This window comes from Scyliorhinus canicula, chromosome 6, assembly GCF_902713615.1.
Source record: "Scyliorhinus canicula chromosome 6, sScyCan1.1, whole genome shotgun sequence".
Classification (NCBI taxonomy): Eukaryota; Metazoa; Chordata; class Chondrichthyes; order Carcharhiniformes; family Scyliorhinidae; genus Scyliorhinus; species Scyliorhinus canicula.
The window spans coordinates 36,866,521-36,890,575 of NC_052151.1; the positions used below are offsets into that span (position 1 = coordinate 36,866,521).

General features: G+C 48.7%; 2 protein-coding genes and 1 pseudogene across 7 annotated transcripts in view; 1 reads left to right on the forward strand and 2 right to left on the reverse strand.

Annotated features, from left to right (window-relative positions):
* LOC119967097 overlaps positions 1-2,649 on the reverse strand; it is a 6,765-nt pseudogene extending 4,116 nt beyond the window's left edge.
* The window catches only part of LOC119967096 (probable L-cysteine desulfhydrase, chloroplastic), a 244,358-nt gene extending 239,542 nt beyond the window's left edge, over positions 1-4,816 (reverse strand). For 3 of the 4 annotated variants that reach the window (XM_038799166.1, XM_038799165.1, XM_038799164.1), the window contains exon 1: positions 4,591-4,816. The gene's annotated coding sequence lies outside the window, so the exon portion shown is untranslated. The remainder of the gene's footprint in view (positions 1-4,590) is intronic. The other variant, XM_038799162.1, reaches the window with a different exon arrangement.
* Positions 4,100-24,055, forward strand: part of slc22a16 (solute carrier family 22 member 16) — a 157,210-nt gene continuing 137,254 nt past the window's right edge. Inside the window, exons 1-2 of one of the 3 annotated variants that reach the window (XM_038799160.1) lie at positions 4,100-4,241; positions 21,908-21,979. Coding sequence is in view for 1 of the 3 variants with exons in the window: in XM_038799158.1 (XP_038655086.1) it covers positions 4,191-4,241 (51 nt within the window). In the remaining 2 variants the exon portion in view is untranslated. The remainder of the gene's footprint in view (positions 4,242-21,907; positions 21,980-24,055) is intronic. The other 2 variants (XM_038799158.1, XM_038799161.1) reach the window with 2 other exon arrangements.

The following is a 24,055-nucleotide window of genomic DNA, read 5'->3' on the forward strand; positions in this document are numbered from 1 at the left end:
GAGGGGAGGGGAGGGGAGAGGAGGGTGCTGAGGGGAGGGGAGGGGAGGGTGCTGAGGGGAGGGATGGGGAGGGTGCTGAGGGGAGGGATGGGGAGGGTGCTGAGGGGAAGGATGGGGAGGGTGCTGAGGGGAGGGATGGGGAGTGTGCTGAGGGGAGGGATGGGGAGTGTGCTGAGGGGAGGGATGGGGAGGGTGCTGAGGGGAGGGATGGGGAGGGTGCTGAGGGGAGGGGTGGGGAGGGTGCTGAGGGGAGGGATGGGGAGGGTGCTGAGGGGAGGGATGGGGAGGGTGCTGAGGGGAGGGATGGGGAGGGTGCTGAGGGGAGGGATGGGGAGGGTGCTGAGGGGAGGGATGGGGAGGGTGCTGAGGGGAGGGATGGGGAGGGTGCTGAGGGGAGGGGAGGGGAGGGTGCTGAGGGGAGGGGAGGGGGGGTTGCTGGGAGGGAGGGGAGGGTGCTGAGGGGAGGGGAGGGGGAGGGAGGGTGCTTGAGGGGAGGGGAGGGTGCTGAGGGAGGGGAGGTGCTGAGGGGAGGGAGGGGAGGGTGCTGAGGGGAGGGGGAGGGGAGGGAGGGGAGGGTGCTGAGGGGAGGGGGGGGGAGGGTGCTGAGGGGAGGGGTGGGGAGGGTGCTGAGGGGGGGGAGGGGAGGTGATGAGGGAGGGAGGGTGCTGAGGGGAGGGGAGGGGGATGGGTGCTGAGTGGGCAGGGGAGGGTGCTGAGGGGAGGGGAGGGTGCTGAGGGGAGGGGAGGTGAGGGGAGGGTGCTGAGGGGAGGGGAGCGGGCGGGTGCTGGGGGAGGGGAGGGGAGGGTGCTGAGGGGGAGGGGAGGGGAGGGGAGGGGAGGGTGCTGAGGGGAGGGGAGGGGAGAGGGCTGAGGGGAGGGGAGAGGGCTGAGGGGAGGGGAGGGTGCTGAGGGGAGGGGAGGGTGCTGAGGGGAGGGGAGGGTGCTGAGGGGAGGGGAGGGTGCTGAGGGGAGGGGAGGGTGCTGAGGGGAGGGGAGGGTGCTGAGGGGAGGGGAGGGGAGGGTGCTGAGGGGAGGGGAGGGGAGGGTGCTGAGGGGAGGGGAGGGGAGGGTGCTGAGGGGAGGGGAGGGGAGGGTGCTGAGGGGAGGGGAGGGGAGGGTGCTGAGGGGAGGGGGAGGGTGCTGAGGGGAGGGGAGGGGAGGGTGCTGAGGGGAGGGGAGGGGAGGGTGCTGAGGGGAGGGGAGGGGAGGGTGCTGAGGGGAGGGGAGGGGAGGGTGCTGAGCGGATGGTGCTGAGGGGAGGGGAGGGGAGGGGAGGGTTCTGAGCGGAGGGGAGGGTGCTGAGGGGAGGGGAGGGGAGGGGAGGGTGCTGAGGGGAGGGATGGGGAGGGTGCTGAGGAGAGGGATGGGGAGGGTGCTGAGGGGAGGGATGGGGAGGGTGCTGAGGGGAGGGATGGTGAGGGTGCTGAGGGGAGGGTTGGGGAGGGTGCTGAGGGGAGGGATGGGGAGGGTGCTGAGGGGAGGGATGGGGAGTGTGCTGAGGGGAGGGATGGGGAGGGTGCTGAGGGGAGGGATGGGGAGGAGGCTGAGGGGAGGGATGGGGAGGAGGCTGAGGGGAGGGATGGGGAGGGTGCTGAGGGGAGGGATGGGGAGGGTGCTGAGGGGAGGGATGGGGAGGGTGCTGAGGGGAGGGATGGGGAGGGTGCTGAGGGGAGGGATGGAGAGGGTGCTGAGGGGAGGGATGGGGAGGGTGCTGAGGGGAGGGATGGGGAGGGTGCTGAGGGGAGGGATGGGGAGGGTGCTGAGGGGAGGGATGGGGAGGGTGCTGAGGGGAGGGATGGGGAGGGTGCTGAGGGGAGGGATGGGGAGGGTGCTGAGGGGAGGGATGGGGAGGGTGCTGAGGGGAGGGATGGGGAGGGTGCTGAGGGGAGGGGAGGGGAGGATGCTGAGGGGAGGGGAGGGGAGGATGCTGAGGGGAGGGGAGGGGAGGATGCTGAGGGGAGGGGAGGGGAGGATGCTGAGGGGAGGGGAGGATGCTGAGGGGAGGGGAGGGGAGGATGCTGAGGGGAGGGGAGGGGAGGATGCTGAGGGGAGGGGAGGGGAGGATGCTGAGGGGAGGGGAGGATGCTGAGGGGAGGGGAGGGGAGGGGAGGGGAGGGGAGGGGAGGATGCTGAGGGAAGGGGAGGGGGAGGATGCTGAGGGGAGGGGAGGGGAGGATGCTGAGGGGAGGGGAGGGGAGGATGCTGAGGGGAGGGGAGGGGAGGATGCTGAGGGGAGGGGAGGGGAGGATGCTGAGGGGAGGGGAGGGGAGGATGCTGAGGGGAGGGGAGGGGAGGATGCTGAGGGGAGGGGAGGGGAGGATGCTGAGGGGAGGGGAGGATGCTGAGGGGAGGGGAGGGGAGGGGAGGATGCTGAGGGGAGGGGAGGGGAGGATGCTGAGGGGAGGGGAGGGGAGGATGCTGAGGGGAGGGGAGGGGAGGATGCTGAGGGGAGGGGAGGGGAGGATGCTGAGGGGAGGGGAGGGGAGGAGGCTGAGGGGAGGGGAGGGGAGGATGCTGAGGGGAGGGGAGGGGAGGATGCTGAGGGGAGGGGAGGGGAGGATGCTGAGGGGAGGGGAGGGGAGGATGCTGAGGGGGAGGGGAGGGGAGGGGAGGGGAGGGGAGGGGAGGGGAGGGGAGGGGAGGGGAGGGGAGGGGAGGATGCTGAGGGAAGGGGAGGGGAGGATGCTGAGGGAAGGGGAGGGGAGGATGCTGAGGGGAGGGGAGGGGAGGATGCTGAGGGAAGGGGAGGGGAGGGTGCTGAGGGGAGGGGAGGGGAGGATGCTGAGGGGAGGGGAGGATGCTGAGGGGAGGGGAGGATGCTGAGGGGAGGGGAGGATGCTGAGGTGAGGGGAGGATGCTGAGGGGAGGGGAGGGGAGGATGCTGAGGGGAGGGGAGGGGAGGATGCTGAGGGGAGGGGAGGGGAGGATGCTGAGGGGAGGGGAGGGGAGGATGCTGAGGGGAGGGGAGGGGAGGATGCTGAGGGGAGGGGAGGGGAGGATGCTGAGGGGAGGGGAGGGGAGGCTGCTGAGGGGAGGGGAGGGGAGGATGCTGAGGGGAGGGGAGGGGAGGATGCTGAGGGGAGGGGAGGGGAGGATGCTGAGGGGAGGGGAGGATGCTGAGGGGAGGGGAGGATGCTGAGGGGAGGGGAGGGGAGGATGCTGAGGGGAGGGGAGGGGAGGATGCTGAGGGGAGGGGAGGGGAGGATGCTGAGGGGAGGGGAGGGGAGGATGCTGAGGGGAGGGGAGGGGAGGATGCTGAGGGGAGGGGAGGGGAGGATGCTGAGGGGAGGGGAGGGGAGGATGCTGAGGGGAGGGGAGGGGAGGATGCTGAGGGGAGGGGAGGGGAGGGGAGGATGCTGAGGGGAGGGGAGGGGAGGATGCTGAGGGGAGGGGAGGGGGGGATGCTGAGGGGAGGGAGGGGAGGATGCTGAGGGGAGGGGAGGATGCTGAGGGGAGGGGAGGGGAGGATGCTGAGGGGAGGGGAGGGGAGGATGCTGAGGGGAGGGGAGGGGAGGATGCTGAGGGGAGGGGAGGGGAGGATGCTGAGGGGAGGGGAGGGGAGGATGCTGAGGGGAGGGGAGGGGAGGATGCTGAGGGGAGGGGAGGATGCTGAGGGGAGGGGAGGATGCTGAGGGGAGGGGAGGGGAGGGGAGGGGAGGATGCTGAGGGGAGGGGAGGGGAGGATGCGGAGGGGAGGGGAGGGGAGGATGCTGAGGGGAGGGGAGGGGAGGATGCTGAGGGGAGGGGAGGGGAGGATGCTGAGGGGAGGGGAGGGGAGGATGCTGAGGGGAGGGGAGGGGAGGATGCTGAGGGGAGGGGAGGGGAGGATGCTGAGGGGAGGGGAGGGGAGGATGCTGAGGGGAGGGGAGGGGAGGATGCTGAGGGGAGGGGAGGGGAGGATGCTGATGGGAGGGGAGGGGAGGATGCTGATGGGAGGGGAGGGGAGGATGCTGAGGGGCGGGGAGGGGAGGGGAGGGGAGGGGAGGGGAGGATGCTGAGGGGAGGGGAGGATGCTGAGGGGAGGGGAGGATGCTGAGGGGAGGGGAGGATGCTGAGGGGAGGGGAGGATGCTGAGGGGAGGGGAGGGGAGGGGAGCTGTGATGCTGAGGGAGGGGCTCCTTCCCCGCGCCCTGACGCCGCTGCGCAGCCGGGACTCAGACGCGGAGCGAGCGGGACGCGCGGTTGCAGCAATGGCGGGCACGGCGGAGAATCACAAAACTTCCGACTTTGATCGGAACGAGGTAAGAACAAACAGAACCGTTATCAATTAATGTTTATTTAAAACAACAAAGGGGACGCGGTCCCCACCCCGCATCCTTTCCCTCTTTCTGATCCCCACGTTATCCTTTTTTTTCTCTCTATGGCTCCTGTTTAAATCCTCCTTCTGGATTCCTGGCGGCGGGAATACAGTCAGGGAATCATTAACGGGAATGATGCCCTTTTCCCTCCCGGCTCCATCCCGGGAAGGAAAGCGAGCCGGAGATTCACCGCAGCCCCCCGGGTGTGTAGAAAACCACCGCCTGACCCCAAAACCCTCCACCAAAAATATGAATCTGGGCGTTTAATTGGAAAGAGATGAACGTTACTCACGGTTTTTAAAAAGAAAAATGCTGATGGGGAAACGGGCGGTTGGTGAGGAGCTGGGCACGTGCCCCGGGGTCGGCTTCTCGTGACTGGAGCTGCAGCCGGGTCCCCACCCCCCGGTCTCGGGGATACGGATGGTGTCGGAGGCTCGAGCCCCGCGCCACGTGCTGCGGATAATGGCCGCAGGTCACCCACACAGGGGAAGGGAAGAGAAAGCTGCTCTTGTTCTCATCTAATGCCTTATTGACGCATGTGAGGATGGGAAGCCTCCTAGTGGCTTGCATTGCAATGTCTTATCCCCCCCCCCGAAATAATTTATTTTTTAACATTATGTTTTAATCCTTTTTGCCAGCCAGGAGGCTCCCAGGTTTCAGATGCTTCCCCCATCCCCTTTATTTCGGGAGGCTTGAATGTTAGAGCCAACCCATCAACCAACAGTCTCAAGTTGGCCGTTTCCTGGCCCTGTTAATCATCATTTTTTTTGTCACAGGTAGGCTTGAATGAAGTTACTGTGAAAAGCCCCTCTCCGCCCCATGTGTGGTCTGGCTTGTCAATTTTTGAGCCAGTTTTAAAATATACACGTATTCAGTCGACCTCAACGAAACCTCGCCCCTTATCCCTCGGCCGGTGCACATTTCCGCCTGCTACCCAGTGGGGGTGATGGTGCCAACCTCCACGCCTCTTTAAAATAAAACATGCCATTGATTGATTTTTTTTTTTGTGTAAAAAAAAATACTTGCACAGGGTTTGCAGTCCGTGAAGACTGGCGAGTATAATGTTTATTGAAATTCTCTCTCTACAGGAATGTGTTGTAAGAATTTGAGGGCATCATGCAATTGAAATAAAATCGTGAGTGTAAAGCAGTGGTAAGATGTGGGTTCATATGCTCTTTCCCCACACAAGTGAGAGTGAGTTTCTTACCCAGGGGTGGAGGCAAACCAGTTGAGATGCTCTCCAGTAAACCTAAGCATTAGCAACTGGTTACAGAATGATGGTGGTGAAGGTCTAGTGGCCTTGCTCTTTTTGAGTATTACTGGGGTGTAGATGTTTTAATGGGATTGAAAAGAGGCAAGTAAGAGTAATATAATTGTGGACATAGTGCCACAGTAAGTTGGTGTTCCAACATGCTGTGATACTAAATGCACGTACACTTTGTACGCATCTACAGATTTCTTTTCTCAACCTTCAGCTTTTGTACAAACCATGCAATCTCCCAAAGTTCCCTTTGCTTCCCACTCTTTTCCAGATCTGCCTGTGCCTTGCAAATACAACAGCAAATTTGGGAACTACTCGACAGATCAGGCAGCTCTGGAAGAGGGAAACAGAATTAATGAGCTGAATTTTATGGGGCTACTTTCGACAGTGAAAGTGGTGGATGGATCCATAAATTAGGGGACTGTGCCTGTCCGCCCACTCCTGCCATGATTTTACAGGTGGTGGGGAGGTGTTGGTGGGATTCCCCATCCTTCGCTCAATTGAGGCCCTGAAGTGGGCAATCAATGCCCAGTTAAGGGTCTCATCTTGCTAGTGCTCCGATTATATAAGAAAAGGTGGGAGAGGCCAGTGCCCAAAGTGTAGCCCAGCAGGTTTAACCTAGTGCGCTGCTGGTCAGTGGCTCTTTCTGAGGCCCCCTTAAATCAATTAGAGCTCCTCTCCCCAACAACTTTGTCTCCCCACCGCCACCTTTCTCACCTTGTCCAACATGTTCCCTTGTTGGGGTCTGTCAGCCTGGCCCCAGTTTGCCTGAATGTTTGGGGCAGCACGGGGGCACAGTGATTTGCACTGCTGCCTCACAGCGCTGGGGACCCGGATTTGATTCTAACCTCTGGTGACTGTGTGGAGTTTGCACATTCTCCCAAGTGTTTGCGTGGGTTTCCTCTGGGTGCTCCAGTTTCCTCCCACAGTCCAAAGATGTGCAGGTTAGGTGCATCGGCCATACTAAATTGCTCCTTGGTGTCCAACGGGTAGATGGGTTGTGGGGATGGGGCGGGGGAATTGGGCCTGGGTGGGGTGTTCTTTCAGAGGGTCGAATGGCCTCGTTCTGCACTGTAGGTGTTCTATGATCCACAACCATTGCTGAATGCCATCTCCTTGGTCTAATTGCAGTACCGGCAATGGACACCATTCGTGCTTTATGCTGCTGGTATGCAGAGCTGCTGACCTCCAATTGGCACACAGCTCCATGAAGTGAGATATCCTCCTCCAGATGGATGGAGGTCCAAACTCATTCTAATTAAAGACTTGCCCAAAAAATTACAGAGCCACGAGCCCGCTCAATGGAGCTAAGCTCACTCCTGAAATTTATGCTAGGGTGCGGGGAACTGCCTTCGGCGTAAAATCCAGCCCACTGTTTCAGCTTTTGACCTTTGTCAGAACTGAGACGAGTTAAAAATATGATGGGTTTTAAGAAGACTACTTGAAGTACAGGTTTTAAGAATACTACTTGCAAGTACAGGTTTTAAGAATACTGCCTGCAAGTACAGGTTTTAAGAATACTGCTTGCAAGTACAGGTTTTAAGAATACTGCCTGCAAGTACAGGTTTTAAGAATACTGCGTGCAAGTACAGGTTTTAAGAATACTGCCTGCAAGTACAGGTTTTAAGAATACTGCTTGCAAGTACAGGTTTTAAGAATACTGCCTGCAAGTACAGGTTTTAAGAATACTGCGTGCAAGTACAGGTTTTAAGAATACTGCGTGCAAGTACAGGTTTTAAGAATACTGCGTGCAAGTACAGGTTTTAAGAATACTCCGTGCAAGTACAGGTTTTAAGAATACTACTTGCAAGTACAGGTTTTAAGAATACTGCCTGCAAGTACAGGTTTTAAGAATACTGCTTGCAAGTACAGGTTTTAAGAATACTGCGTGCAAGTACAGGTTTTAAGAATACTCCGTGCAAGTACAGGTTTTAAGAATACTACTTGCAAGTACAGGTTTTAAGAATACTGCCTGCAAGTACAGGTTTTAAGAATACTGCGTGCAAGTACAGGTTTTAAGAATACTGCCTGCAAGTACAGGTTTTAAGAATACTGCGTGCAAGTACAGGTTTTAAGAATACTGCGTGCAAGTGCAGGTTTTAAGAATACTGCGTGCAAGTACAGGTTTTAAGAATACTGCCTGCAAGTACAGGTTTTAAGAATACTGCCTGCAAGTACAGGTTTTAAGAATACTGCGTGCAAGTACAGGTTTTAAGAATACTGCCTGCAAGTACAGGTTTTAAGAATACTGCGTGCAAGTACAGGTTTTAAGAATACTGCGTGCAAGTGCAGGTTTTAAGAATACTGCGTGCAAGTACAGGTTTTAAGAATACTGCGTGCAAGTATAGGTTTTAAGAATACTGCGTACAAGTACAGGTTTTAAGAATACTGCGTGCAAGTACAGGTTTTAAGAATACTGCGTGCAAGTACAGGTTTTAAGAATACTGCTTGCAAGTACAGGTTTTAAGAATACTGCTTACAAGTACAGGTTTAAAGAATACTTGCAAGTACAGGTTTTAAGAATACTGTGCAAGTACAGGTTTTAAGACTACTGCGTGCAAGTGCAGGTTTTAAGAATACTGCGTGCAAGTACAGGTTTTAAGAATAATGCGTGCAAGTACAGGTTTTAAGAATACTGCGTGCAAGTACAGGTTTTAAGAATACTGCTTGCAAGTACAGGTTTTAAGAATACTGCTTGCAAGTACAGGTTTTAAGACTACTGCTTGCAAGTACAGGTTTTAAGACTACTGCTTGCAAGTACAGGTTTTAAGAATACTGCTTGCAAGTACAGCTTTTAAGAATACTCCTTGCAAGTACAGGTTTTCAGGCTACTGCTTGCAAGTACAGGTTTTAAGAATACTGCGTGCAAGTACAGGTTTTAAGAATACTGCTTGCAAGTACAGGTTTTAAGAATACCGCTTGCAAGTACAGGTTTTAAGAATACCGCGTGCAAGTACAGGTTTTAAGGCTATGACTTACAAGTACAGGTTTTAAGGCTACTGCTTGCAAGTACAGGTTTAAATCTCTAACTTTTCCCCAAGTACTTGTAAATCATAGAATTTACAGTGCAGAAACAGGCCATTTGGCCCATTGAGTCTGCACCGGCTCTTGGAAAGAGCTCCCTGACCAACACCCACACCCCCGCCCTATCCCCATAACCCAGTAACTCCATCCAACACGAAGGGCAATTTATCATGGCCAATCGACCTAACCTGCACATTTTCGGATTGTGGGGGGAAACCGGAGCACCCGGAGGAAACCCACACACACATGGGGAGAACGTGCAGACTCCGCACAGACAGTGACTCAAGCCGGGAATCGAACCTGGGACCCTGGAGCTGTGAAGCAATTGTGCTAACCACTATGCTACCGTGCTGCCCTAAATAATTTTCCTAAAATCTAATACATTTCTAACTTTTCCCAATACTGAAGAAAGGTCATTAACCTGAAAAATATCTTCATAACTGCTGCCTGACCTGTTGAGTATTCCCAGCATTTGGTGTCTTTATTTCAGATTTTCAGCATCCCCAGTACTGTGTATTTGTCCTTGTGCCTTACATTCCATTTCCCAGATTGACATTGTCAGGAATCAATACTGCTACTTTCATGTAAAGGAAAATGGGACAATATCGAGTCTCCATGGTACGAGTAGAAATGCTGCATCAACTATTATGTGATTCATAGTGTTGATAAGACTCTTTTTATTTTGCTCTGGAGACCAAAACAGTCCCAATTCCCAAGAAAGTTGTAAGCAAGACTGAATTCTGATAATAGCAGCTGGATAAGGCAGGTGCAGAAGTGTAGGAAAATGGAATGCACAGTGTATGCTGGGAATTGGAGAAATGTTTCATTGACAAGAGGCAGGGGGGAAGGAAGGAGAGTGCACAATAGGGAGGGGGGAGGTGGAAGCCAAGTGCAGTGATAAGCGGAATGAGGTGTAAGGTATGGTCAAGACTAGGGGCAGGTGAAGAAGATTCAACATGTGTTCAGCAGTGGGAAACAGACTAATTGGTTTGGCAAGTGACATCAGAGGGCAGCCTTGCAAATTGTCTGATAGTTTGGGCCAAAAGGGAAGTAATGTTTGTGAATATGTGGAAACAAAGACGAAAAAAAGGTGTAAGGAGACAGGGATTCTGGTGGAAAGTGAATTTTGGATTTAGATTGTGCATGGTTGATTAATTTCGTTTTCAGCCTGATGTATGCTCACATGGATTGGAAAACAATTCCTGGCAAATCTGGATGTGGAAGGGATGTGGAAAGTTGTATTGCTGCTGAAGTACAGCGGGTGATAGAAATATTGGAGGAAGTGGGCATGCACAGTTAAATGGACAGTGGATAGAAGTGATTAGGTATGGTTGAAAAATCAATTGCTTCTGTGGGTATGGCTGAAAGAAAACTGACTAGATGGCCTAATCCTGCTCCTATTGTTAATGTACGACAAATAGCTTTTTGGAGGAGCGAAGAGGTAGCGTTGAAGGGAAAGGGCAGATTAGTAATCGATATTAGTGATCCAAGGGGACAGAGACACAGAATGAGTGCAGTAGACAAATAGAATAGGAACCAAGGAGCTGCGGGGGGAGGAAAGTGGGGTGGTACCCTTAGCATGACAGAGTGAGGGAGAGCTGGATCCTGAGGGTACGCAATAGAAATAAGAAAGGGGGGCATATGCCATGGAAGTGTGTGATCGGTGAGGTGAGGGAATTGAACAATATGAGCCTCCCCTGTTGACGGATGACCAACATCATGACCAGGAGCAGGAATGATGAGTGTCCTATAGCAAAGCAGAGGGTGCAGCTCTGGCAGAATAAAAGTACATAGATGCTGGTTTGGGGAGGATGGATGGGAATGGCCATTTCACACTTGAGGTATGGGAATAAGTAGTGCTTTTGAAAATATTTGAGAATAAAATGTGCACTGAAGGGTGGATGGCAAATGGCATCATGTGAAATACAGATTTGGAACTGGAGGGAAGTTTGCTGGGATAACAATTCTGGGCCTACACTCATGTTGAAAAATTGATAGAAGCCGGTAAAGAGGGTGATGGATGTGAGGCAATTGTATTGGGGATGAAGGCAGGCTCCTGAGATGAGACTGGGAAGCCATTATTGTCAATAGAAGTCTGACTCAGCAATGTGGATGGGTGTTGTTTTACATGAGATGGGGGATGGAAAATACCCGATGAAGAGAAGGTTGATATACTGGGATGAAGAAGCACTTGACATGTTTGTAGAAGAATGCATGTCAATAAGCTAAATTATTCACATTTTTAAAAAGGTGGTTGATTTTGTGGTCACAAAGGCTGGAGTGACTACAGGAAAGAATATGAGGTATTTTAATTCAGTGAAGGTATTCAGTGTTTCCTAACACAGTCGTTTAACATTTCCATTGCCTACACCAGCTATCTTTGTGGTTTTTAGTTCGGTGCTAATTATTAAATGCAATTTTGAACTAGGATTAGGTTAAGGCTGCCCAAATATATTACATTAGTCTGAGCTGGGATTAGTTTCTAAAACATGAAATTGAATGAACATTGTTGTCAATTGCACCGCCTGCCACCCGGTCCCTAGGCAGTTACATTTTATGCTAAAGCTGCATGGTGTTCTTGATCCAGGTCCGTTGTGTGCCATTGATTTGTGTGTGTGCCATATTCTGTATTGGATGTGCTGTTAGAATGTATTTTGCACATGCATTGAGCCATTTTGGTACATCATATAATTCAATTCATGAAAGCTTTGTTTAAAAGTTAGTATCTTTACTCCATTGCTGTGTGGCTAAAGTCCAGCTCAGGGAAGATGGTATGCATTGCATTGGAGTAAATGACAGTTGCAATTTTGAATAAGGCTGTTTTCATGTTATGCTTAGTTTGCAAAGATGGGGGGTATTGTTACAGGCACAATTATTGTGAAAAGATTAGTTTGTCAGGATTTACTGATGTTGAATTAGTTTTAATGATTGTTCGGTCTGACTGGCACTATTTTCAGAGATAAATACATTTCTAATAACCCAATGTGAGTAAATGCTGTGTGACAAGTGTTTTTTTTCTGTGTGTGTATATTAGGTGGAATAACAGCAGGGTACAGCCGGAGGCAGCTGTAACAACAACAGATGACTCTCAGATTTGACTCTGATGGTTTGTTTAGAGCACTTGAAAGGTCTGGAGAAATTTTGCTGGAGTACCAGCTGGTAAGCCAGAGCTTTTCCAGGGCCTCTGTGTGCTCTAACAACGCAGGTTCAATAAGTAATGCTTAACTGTGATTGAATTTCTGCGCACAAGACAGACATCAAGGTGACGGTGCTTTTGGGAGAGAGCTCCACAAGTAAGAGCAGGAACATGTGAAGCTTTGCTGCTGGTATTCCATGTTTTGAATGATACAGGATGTTGAAGTGCAACTGCATCAGCTCTTGTGTTCCTGGCATAAACATGGAGGCCTAGCTAAAGCAGAAACAAGTCCTGCGGTACTGCTGCAGTCATGATCTTGAAGAGGACTGTCAGAATGTGTCTCAGATGTTACAGATGATGGAGTATGCCAACTTAATCTGAACCAATGATCTACATTACTTTGGACGTTAGAGTCCACAAGTAAAAGATGGGTTCTCTGTAGCCTGCAAAACAAAGTTATACAATTCCACGTCTTGCGTCACTCACGTTTCCAGGTGTGATGACTGTTGGTGAGGTTTCTTAAGAATTCCCATTTTTCTGCTGGCGTTTGATGATGAATATCAGTCAGTTGCCAATGCAACTCTGCTTAAAAGTTGAGTTACTAGTCAAGTCATTTCTTCAGGAGAAAGCATCGCAACATCTGCATTGTAACATTCCTGCAATCCTAGATAACCAGCGCGACGTTCTTTGCCGTTTCCGACTTCATATCGTTTAGGTATCCACAGAATAAATAAGATGATGGTAGCAGCACCAGGAATATCATCATGCTCTGGAATCCTTATCCTTGCCAGCTGGGAAAGTAGTCAGGAGGTGCTTGGGAAAGAAGAACAACTGATTACTTAGTAACACCCAAGCGGATGGATGTCAGTGACTCGCCTTGATTATCTTTGTGTGCATTACCCTAGCGCACGTCACTGAGCATTGCAATATATTATTACTGCTGGTAATACAACGTTGGACAATATTTACCCCAGTAACACTCAAAAGTGCCAGCAGAAAGAAGCATGGAATTCCAAGCTTTTAATTTTTCAACAAATCAGTCAATCAATGGATGAATTTACATACCCATTTTTAAAGTTTTTGATTCATTTGCTGCCACACTGACATAAAGCTTGTGATGACTATCAAAATTACTCTTACATTAAAGTAGATTTATATCAATAATGTGAAATGCAAACTGCTAAAATAAACACCACTCTTAACAAAAACTAAACAATTTCATCACTGTCTCTTTCTGATTCACTTCTTGTGATTTTGTTTTTACCTTTGATTCATTTCTAATACTTAAGAATACTTTCTGCCTGTAAAGTTAATTTGTAGGTGAGGCATAAGATGGAATAACATAACAACTAACTGAACTGATATCAGAGAGTCCTTTTTTTTTTTGGCCAGTAAACTACTGGAAGTCTAAACATCGATGTGGTTGTCTAGATGTAACGAGCTTAATTTAAACAGAAGCAGATTTATGAAAGATTCTGATTGCAAAATAATAAACATGCGGAATCATTTAATCTGGAGTCCACCATAAACATCCATCTAGAGCAGAGCAAGGTACAAAACTTGATCCAAAGTTAAAGTACTTCAAAATGCTCAAGAGAAACTGCAAGGATTACATGACTGCTAAGAGGGGGAGAAAAAGGGATGGATCCAAAGGAGGTCTTCTATTTATAGTCAATATAGGAAGCTCTCAGGGAAGAAAAATCAAACCAACAAGCACAAGAATGGTGGGTATACTCCAAAGGATGAAATCCAGAGCCCTCTTTCAGATAATGCAATAGTGAGCTCAATTATTAACTGTCAGTGACCCTGGAACACTGCAATTATAAAGTCCCGCTCACCTTACTTCACCCGTTAACACCAAATGACATGTGGTGTCCCATACTATAAAAGGAAATTGGGCCCAATTAAAATAGTCTTAGTTTTGAATTCTCATGCTACTGGATCTGTGATCAAACCCTTGTAGGAGAAGTAAGTACACAATTATGACACTTGCAAAGCTACATTAACTTTTAAAGCAACAAAAAACAAGAATTATAGAAGAAGCCCTGATTTGATCCTCAAAATAAATCACTTATGGTGCTCAAAGATGATGTCCAGCACATTCATTATTTCAGAAGTGGAATCTCGCAAATATAAGCCAAAACAGAGTGTTATCTTAGAATGTTGGAAGAAATGTCTACATGGACTATATAGCTAGACCTGATCATCAGTATTTTAATTCCTTTATTTATATGAGAAAAAATGGATGGAAATATTTTATCCCCAATCAAAAGTCTAAACAAAATGCTTGTAGTCAGAAAACATTGGATCACTTTGAAAGAACTAAAGAAGTTTAAGCATACCAATTATAGACAGGCAAAGTATAATTCTTTAATGCTAAGAGCTTTTTTCATAAAGTTTAATATGCGACAGTAGCTACGCCTTTAGTGCTTCCTTCCTCGTAGAATTTCATTCTACTCCCTGTATCTGACACAACCAACTACCTGAAGCTCTGCTGTACTACGATGATGATGATGCTTGTGACTACGAGAGAAGATGGATGGCTCCCTGCACACAGGGAAAAGCAACTGCATATGTCACACTAAAGTTGCAGTGCACCAAACTATGTTGAGTTCTAGCGGGTTTGCGGGAAGGTAATTATTGCATTTAATCAAGCAGGTACGTGTATTTAAAGAAGAACACGTACTTTTTCACAAATATTACATGCCAAGTATGAATCTGATATGAATTGTACTAACTAGGATTTTGATTTTATCTGATGCATTATACATTTAAACAAAAAAATAAATTGTCAAGTATGATTACATTATTTTGTACACTTTATTTATATGAGCAGAATTCTACTGTGAATACAAATAACATGTACTGTACACATCATGTTGACACACATGTTTTGAAATCAGGGTGGGAGGACAAAAGCATCATGTGCACCAAAACACTTCACAAAATGAAGGCTCAGGAGTTGGAATAGCTACTGAGCAGCAGTTTTTGTTTTCATGATTAAAACTCTGAAATGGTAACTTTAGTTACCAGGATAAAAGAAAAAAGTTGTATGCAGAAGAAATTAAAAATTGTTTATCTAAAAAAGTAAATATTGTTTATTTGAAAAGTAAATGTATTATGTTGTGTTGCAAAATAAAATAGTAATTGTGCTGTTAGTTTCCTCATTTAATTTGTAGATGTACGACAGTGAATCTCTCAGGGTAATCTAAGATCTCCATCATCTTACAATCCCACAAGATTCACTACAAAGAAGAAAGATGGTGACATCCATATATTATAGAGGAAAGTAGCCTGGTGCGGATAGTCAACAGACTTTGTTTAGTCTACTCTCATCCCAATCAAAACTATACAATTTTGCACTGATGTAGCTTCATAGTTCCCATACTCTTGTTGTCTTCTGGCTCTGATTTGTGCAATGATGGTTGGAGAAGCTCCTGTGTTCTGTGATTTTTATGTACTTTCTGTACTTCAGGTATATCTTCATTCAGATCTATCTTTTATGAGATCTCAGCCACTGAATCTTGGGATTTGCTTTCCTCAATCACGGTGATCTTTGAACCAGCCACGTAGGGTTCTGTCCTGCAAAATATGGTGATGAATAACCAAACTTACTTTAATTTTGGCTTCATGTAACCCCACTGGCCCTAATGTTCCCATCTCTGCAGGGTAGGAACCTGCTACAAGTTATATCTCACAAATGTTGTATTATGCCACTCGTTAGGTTACTGCAGTTTTGATGGTGCAGTCTTTCTTGGTTGTAGACCGAATGCCAAAGGTACAAAAAAATACTTTTTTAAAAAAGGAAGGTAAGTTCTTAAAGTTAAATGCAAAATATAGTTTCCCCTTGTGCAGCCATTTTGTATTCTAATAATTGAAAAGAGCTGACTTCCTCCCTTACCATTTCAGTTAATAGAAATTAGAGAGTAAGTGGGGATATCCATGAATCACGTTTCTTGCATGTTTTACCACGTATGAAGCTCTTCCTTCCCTGACTTAATTGTCAAGAAACAGTTACTTATTGCTTGCTTCTTGCACCGGTGAACATGATCAAAGTATCCTTCGATACAGTATTATGTGGAACATGCCTCTACCTATCTCTTTCTCACGTCCATCCTTTTTATGTTTCCTCATCTATCTTTTTGTCTGTTTTCTTGAGGACCTGCTGGTGGAGGCTTCAAAATTGTGTTAGGTAACACCGGATGCAGCTTAGATCAGAACGATTCTCCAGACCTTGAAGTTAGTTCCATTAGGTTTATTGAACTAACAGCACAATTAGCACAGTTCTCTGTGAGTTCGACTCTCTGCTAACTTCTGTGGTTACTCTGTCTGACTGAACCAGACTAGCTCTTCGCCACGTGGTGGAGGTGTGAGATTGTAACAACACCCTTGACTGACTCTCTAGATGTTCATCAGTGGAAAGAGGCGGAGTGTGAGTGCCTCGTGTCTTTTATAGTCAGATCCCACCCCCAAGTGTCCTGCCTACTTATCGGTCATGTCCTGTTCTCTGTGTCCATTAGCTGCTTGTCTGTATATCATTGTGTGTGTCTGCTTATCATGACATCTCCCCTTTTAAAAAAATGTTTGGATGACATGTGAACGTATTTACAAGAATATTTTTATGTTTGGATGACGTGAACATATTTACAAGAATAGGACAATATTAACAAATACACATGCAGTGGATGTGAACATATGTACATGTGAAAACATGTCTAATGCAAGAACACAACATAGCAAACAGAACAAATGTTCATATGTCCAATCTCTAGCTTGCGTCTGATCCTGGTCGAACACCAGAGAGATGGTGGTGGGGACGACAGTGCCTTGATGGGCGGGATTGAAGCCTGACTGGTGGCCTCATGAGTCGAGGTGGCAAAACAACAGAAGGAAACGGAGAAGAATATAGTTGTGGCAGGCAACTTTGCGCAGTGCCCTTCTGTTTCGTTACACAACAGAACCATCAGCCAGACGCACAACATACGAGTGGGGGGAAGCCTGGCGAACAACGACAGCTGGAGCTGACCAGCCTCCAGGGATCTTGACCCGAACAGTGGCGGGGATAACATGGGCAGATCGGCGGCATCAACATCATAGCCCTGTTTTTGCCGGTCTCTTGAGTTGCTGCACCTTGTGCAGCAACAGGAGGTGATCCAGGTTGGGCACATGTATGGTTAGAAGTGTCGTTTGCAGGTCCCTGTGCATCAGGACTTGAGCCGGCGACATGCCAGTGGACAGTGGGGTTGCTGTGTACACAAGCAGCGAAGGTGAATGTCAGGCGCAGAATCCGCAGCCTTGCAGATGAGCTGCTTCACTATGTGCACCCCTTTCTCAACTTTTCCGTTTGACTGCGGATAGTGCGGGCTGGAAGTGATGTGTTTGAACTGATACGACTGGGCAAACAGAGATCATTCATGGCTGCTGAAGCACGGGCCATTGTCACTCATGACAGTGACTGGGATACCATGCCTGGAGAACGTCTCCTTACAGGTCTTGATGACCGTCCGAGATGTGAGGTCTGAGAGCTTCATGACTTCAGGGTAATTGGAAAAGTTTCCCAATTAACACGTAATCATGACCATTTGCATGAAAGAGGTCGATTCCAACCTTGGACCACGAGGTTTTGATTTCATGCTGCTGAAGTGTCTCCTTACTCTGCGCTGGCTGGAAGCATTGACAGGTTGCACAGTTAAGGACCATGTTCGCGATGTCCTGGCTGATCCCGGTCCAGTAGACCGCCTGCCTGGCTCTGCGTCTGCACTTTTCCACACCCAAGTGGCCCTCATGGACTTGACGGAGCATAAAGCTCTGGAGACTGTGTGGAATTACAATCTGGTCCAGTTTGAGGAGGATACCATCAACCACCATCAGGTCGTCCTTTACATTGAAAAATTGAGGGCATTGCCCTTTTTGCCAGCCGTTGGCAAGGTGTTGCATAACACGCTGCAAGAGGGGGTCTTTGCCTGTCTCCTCACGGATACAAATCACCTTCTCATCAGATGCTGGGAGGGCACAGCTGCACCTGTGACTCAATTTGCTGGATGATGTTCAGTGGTTCACTAGGCACGGTGAGGGAGCGAGACAGTGTATCGGCAATGATGAGCTCCTTGCCAGGCGTGTAGACCAGGTCAAAGTCGTACCTTCTGAGTTTGAGGAGGATGCACTGCAACCGAGGCGTCATGTCATTTAAGGTCCTTGTGGATAATGTGGACCAGGGGCCTGTGATCCGTCTCGACTGAATGTCGGCAGGCCGTAGACATAGTCGTGAAACTTGTGAATGCCAGTGAGAAGGCCCAGGCATCCCTTCTCGATTTGTGCATACCTTTGTTCAGTGGGCGAGTTTGCCCTTAATGTGTAGCCAACTGTTGCCCAGGATGAAGTGTCATCGTGTTGCAGCAGAGCTGCACCGATGCCATCCTGGCTCGCATGAGTCGAGATTTTCGTTTCCCTCTCTGGGTCGAAAAATGCCAATACGGGTGCAGTGGTGAGCTTGGCTTTCAGCTCCAACCACTCTGCCTGATGGGCCGCCTTCCACTTGAAGGCAGTGGACTTCTTCACTAGGTTTCGTAGGGCCGTGGTGTGCGAGGCCATGTTTGGGATGAACTTGCCCAGAAAATTGACCATGGCCAGGAAGCGCAATACCGTCGCCTTGTCTTCCGGGACCTTCATGGCTGCGATGGCCTTGACCTGGTCTGTGTCGGGGCACACGCCCTGCTGAGAGATCTGGTCTCCTAGGAACTTGAGTGTCATCATGCCGAAGCAATATTTGGCCCTGTTCCGCTTCAGGCCATTGGCGTGGACACGGCGGAATATCTGCTGGAGACGGGAAACATGCTCCTCAGGGGTCGTGGACCATATGATGACGTTCTCCACGTACACACAAACCCCCTCAATGCCCTCCATCATCTGCTCCATGATGCGATGAAATATCTCCGATGCCGAACGGCATACGGTTATAGCAGTACCTGCCAAATGGTGTGTTGAAGGTGCAGAGCCTTCTGCTGAACTCATCCAGCTGGATTTGCCAGAGTCCATGTGACGCATCTAAATTCGTGAAAAACCGTGCATGTGCCATCTCACTGGTGAGTTCCTCCTGCTTCAGGGTGGGGTAGTGTTCACGCATTATATTCTGATTGAGATCCTTGGGATCAATACAGATGCACAGGTCTCGAGGGTTTTTTAACCACCACCATCGAGCTGACCCAGTCAGTCGGTTCGGTAACCCTGGAAATGATCCCCTGCTGCTGCAGCTCCTTGAGCTGTTCCTTCAAGCGCTCCTTCAGCGGAGCCGGCACCTGGCGTGGTGCATGGACCACTGGCTTGGCATCAGGTCGCAGTAGGATCTTGTACCGATATGGCAACGTGCCCATCCCGTCAAACACATCTGGATACTGAGCGAAAATGTCGTCAATGCCAGCTTGAAGATCCACGTTGGAGGATGTCGTTGAATAAACCCGCTGCACCAGGTTTAGCTTTTTGCAGGCATGCGCGCCCAGTAGGGATCACCTGTCCGGCTTGACAACTTTAAACCTTAGCCGTGCATGGGTACTCCAGTTGGAGACGAGTAGATGGCAGGACGCCAGTGCCGTGATGGCATTACCATTATAGTCCAGGAGCTGGCAGGCTCCTGGAAGGACCTTGGGAGGCTTCTTGATGCGTTGGAAGTCTGTCTGTGAGAGGAGGTTGGCAGAAGCACCTGTGTCCAGCTTGAACTGGATGGAGCAGCGGTTGACCTGCATACCGCCATTCGTCTTCTGAATCCGCAGCGAGGATGGATTGAATGCAAGATGAGTTAGGTGTGGCTTGTTCACGTATGTTAATGATGCCCACTTGGTCGGCGTGGACCCGTTGTACTGCCAGGATCAGAATCCTGTAATTGTCGTTGCACATTCTGGACGCGCAGTCGGTGGAACTGGGAGTGCTGGCCTCTGACTGGTGGTGCAGACCTGCACAAGGCTGCAGTGTCCAGGCTTCCCGCCGTTTAACCATTGCCTGCCTCTTGCAGGGCAGTGTCCCTTTAAGTGGGCGTTGCCACAGTCCGGGCACATCGTGACGCAGTGTACGTCATCGCACATGCACATGCGTAGTGCGGTCGGCACACATCTGCACCTGCGCAGTGTGGGTGTCGGCCACTTCGTTATCCCGTTCGCATCGCGCATGCATGGGACTCCAGGAAAAGCGTGCGAGATGGCCGCTGCCTTCAATGCTGAGGCGCTGCATCCGGGAGATGGCCTGCACACACTCTGCCTCGTGGGTGGCAAGTTTCTAATTTTCAGCCAATTTGTATTGGGAATACTGATTTTTAAAAAATTTTTTTGCGTGCTCATGCATTGTACATGTTTTAATCGCGATTGGCAGGGTCATATGCCTGATTTAAGAGCTGCTCTCTCAGAGGATCAGTGCGAACTCCAACACGATTTGGTCTCTGATCATGGAGTCAGCAATATCACCAAAGTTGCGCTAGCAGGCGGAGGTTAGTTAAGAAGGCATTGAAAGATTCATCTTTACCTTGAAGATGTTGTTTGAATATGTAGCGCTCGAAGATTCCATTGGTGCCCACTTCACAGTGACTATCGAACTCTATCCAGGATAGTCTGAAACTTTATCTTGTCCTGGCCTTCGGTGAAGTTAAACGAGTTGAAGAGTTTGATGGCTTGATCACCCGCTGTTGAGAGGAGAATCGCAATCTTTCTTGCAATCGACGCACCCTCGAGGTCTGAGGCTTCGATGTGCAGCAGAAACCTTTGCTTGAACATCCGCCAGTTGGCACTGAGATTGCTGGAGGCCCTGAGCTGGCGAGGAGCCTAAATCTTCTCCATGGTGCCGGGATACATTTGCTGGTCGTCACGGTACGGACTGAGGTAAGCCACCTTCAATTAGTAGTCTCCTGGTATCATGTCGTGTTTGGTACACTGGTCTAACACTGGCTGCAACTGGATGCAGCTTAGATCAGAAAGATACTCCAGAGATTGAAGTTAGTTCAATCAGGTTTATTGAACTAATAGCACAGTTCACTGTGAGTTTGACTCTCTGCTAACTTAAGTGTGGTTACTCTGTCTGACTAAACCAGACTAGCTCTTAGCCACGTGATGGAGGTGTGATATTGTAACAACACCCTTGACTGACTCTCTAGATGTTCATCAGTAGAAAGAGGTGGAGTGTGAGTTCCTCGTGTCTTTTATAGTCCGATCCCACCCCTGAGTGTCCTGCCTTATTGGTCATGTCCTGTTCTCTGTGTCCATTAGCTGCTTGTCTGTATATCATGTGTGTCTGCATATCATGACAAAAATTATGTCATTTTCTCCTCTTGCAGTGTTAAAACCTTTATACCAGGCCAGGGTGAAACTAGACTAAACTACAGGGAAACAATTGCCCTGTTGGAGACTGAATAGGCACTTTACACCTGCCTCGCGCTGCACACCCAAACTTGGGAATGGATGGGATTACTTGCCAATTGGCAGCTATTTTAATTGCTTTGTTTTCTGAGGAATTGCACTCCTTAATGTTGGAAATCCTTTTCCTCCTGCTGGCCTACAAAGGTGATAATTGCTTGTATGATCTTTGCAGGAAAAACATTTTTTTTTACTGTTGAAATCGGGGTTCCCAGCGTACCTGAGACGCAGGGTCCCAGAAATACAAACATGCGACTTTCAAATTATATGGGAGGGATTCCTTGCAGATATTTACATACTCTTGCAGACATATGTCAGAAGATCGGTGCCAGCTTTCTGATGAAGAACTGGTTTATTACTGCAAAAAATAAGCTGATTCGTGCACAACAACTGAAAATCTTTGCCGCCGTGTCAACTACAGAAAAAAACGAAGTTGCTTACTGTACTTGCCCACTTAAGCACAGACACTTGCAGTGTTTAGAGCCCAAAGTTCAAACACCTATAAATTAGGTGCATTCTTTATAGATAAGAACATGGAAGTGGTTAGGTTAGATTTTGAACGAGCATTTCCATGCAATCAGTTTAATATAGAGTCATGCAGATAAAATGCATATATAATTGAAGATTAATGCTTGACTTCATACTTTCCAGTGGAACATGCATTATTCAGGTCTGATACATTGTGTACATTTGGTAAATGATAGGAAAGAGCAAACTGCATGTAGCAACAGTGAATCAGTTTTGCCTGGTTTGAAATATTCAATATCCAGCTTTAACCTATTATTCTTCCCTTCAGGTATGTGATATAGGTTTTTGGGGATGTTCCTCTTTTTTTCCTGGCTATGGTGCAGGCGGAGGGACCACACTGGTAAGAACTTCTGTGTTCCAGTTGTACTAAGAATGTTACCTTTTACCTTTAACGCCTACTGAATTTTGAGTAAGACCTGAAAGCAGGTGTTTAGGTGCGTTTTGGGAACTGGCAATAATAGTGCAATGGATTGACAATGTTGCAAATTACAAATCAAATTGATGGAGCGTACACAGACAAGGGAATGTTGGCACAGTAATCCAAAAGATAACTTAAGTTTTGATCATCTTCCCCTTCACCAGAACTTCATTGCGCAAGGACAGTAGCTCGCTGCAGTTCTAAAATACGTTGTATCCAGTGAATGTCTACCTACCACATCCAGCCCACCAGATACACATGTTTTTGTACTGCCTGTCCCTGGGGTATTGCTGTTGCCAGTAGCTGTTGGTGTTCAACCTGCTTTCTTATCCGCAGTGCGACACGGGAATACCATTGAGACATAGCCGTGCCAACCTTTGTCATGGGGCCCGTTCACCTGTGCAATGGTCACCTCATAATACTGTACCTTTATTCTATTGAAGGAACAACACTAAATCTTGGTATTGGTACTTAAGCAATTTTAGGATTAAACACAAGATAGTTCCTGTAAAGGATTGGCATGGGAGGGGTTATGTGGCTGTAGTGGGAGAGGCTAAAGAGACTTGTGACTGAAATTTAGGCTTCAAATCTTCAATGAAAACTTTTCTAATACCATCACTGAGATGGTATTTGCAGATAAACTGGAAAAATTGGAGGATCGATATATTATATATATATGTGTGTGTTTATATGTATAATATAAATGCATTGTGAGGAACATTCCTATAAAGAGAAAAAATAATTCTTCTTATGCCCCAAAATTGGACCAACCTTGTTTTGTGGCAGTCACAACAGTCCACAGATAATTGGTGAATATAAAACATTAAATGAATTGTAGAATGCCTTCTAGAATAATCTGTAAGTATTTCAGTGAGTGATATCATGATCAAGTGCCTCTTAGGATGAAATGTGTATCTAGTTTAGTACTGCACCAGAAATATTTGTGATGCTAATTTCTTCATGAGCAAGATGTTATGGAAAAGTATGAAAATTCACCAATTCATTTAATTCATTTCTGCACTCTTGAATTTATGAGCATCATACTTTGAACTTGTTCTTTAAAATCTATCTCCACTTGGAGAGGCACGGTTTGATCAAGGATAGTCAGCATTGCTTTGTTGGAGGGAGACCATGCCTAACAAATTTGACTGAATTTTTTGAGCATATGGCCAGGGGTGTGGTTGAGAATAGTGCAGTTGATGTAGTTTACATGGATTTCACCAAAGCCTTTTGACAAGTTCCCACATGGGAGGCTTGTATAAAGAAGGCAAATGCACATGTGGGACAGGGTAACTTGGACTCAAAATTTGCCTAGCTGTAGGAGATAGATAGATAGAGAAATACAGCACAGAACAGGCCCTCCGGCCGAAGATGTTGCGCCGAACTTTTGTCCTAGGTTAATCATAGAATTTTGGACAATTTTTCATGGCCAATCCACCCAACCTGCACATCTTTGGACTGTGGGAGGAAACCGGAGTACCCGGAGGAAACCCACGCAGTCACGGGGAGGATGTGCAGACTCCACACAGACAGCGACCCAAGTCGAAATCGAACTTGGGACCCTGGAGCTGTGAAGCAATTGTGCTATCCACAATGCTACCGTGCTGCCCTTAAGAAGTTAACCTACGCTCCATTATTCTACCCTAAATCATGTACCTATCCAATAGCCGCTTGAAGGTCCCTAACCTTTCCGACTCAACTACTTCCACAGGCAGTGCATTCCATGCCCCCACTACTCTCTGGGTAAAGAACCTACCTCTGACATCCCCTCTATATCTTCCACCATTTATCTTAAATTTATGTCCCCTTGTAATGGTGTGTTCCACCCGGGGAAAAAGTTTCTGACTGTCTACTCTATCTATTCCCCTAATCATCTTATAAACCTCTATCAAGTCGCCCCTCATCCTTCTCCGTTCTAGTGAGAAAAGGCCTAGCACCCTCAACCTTTCCTCGTATGACCTACTCTCCATTCCAGGCAACATCCTGGTAAATCTCCTT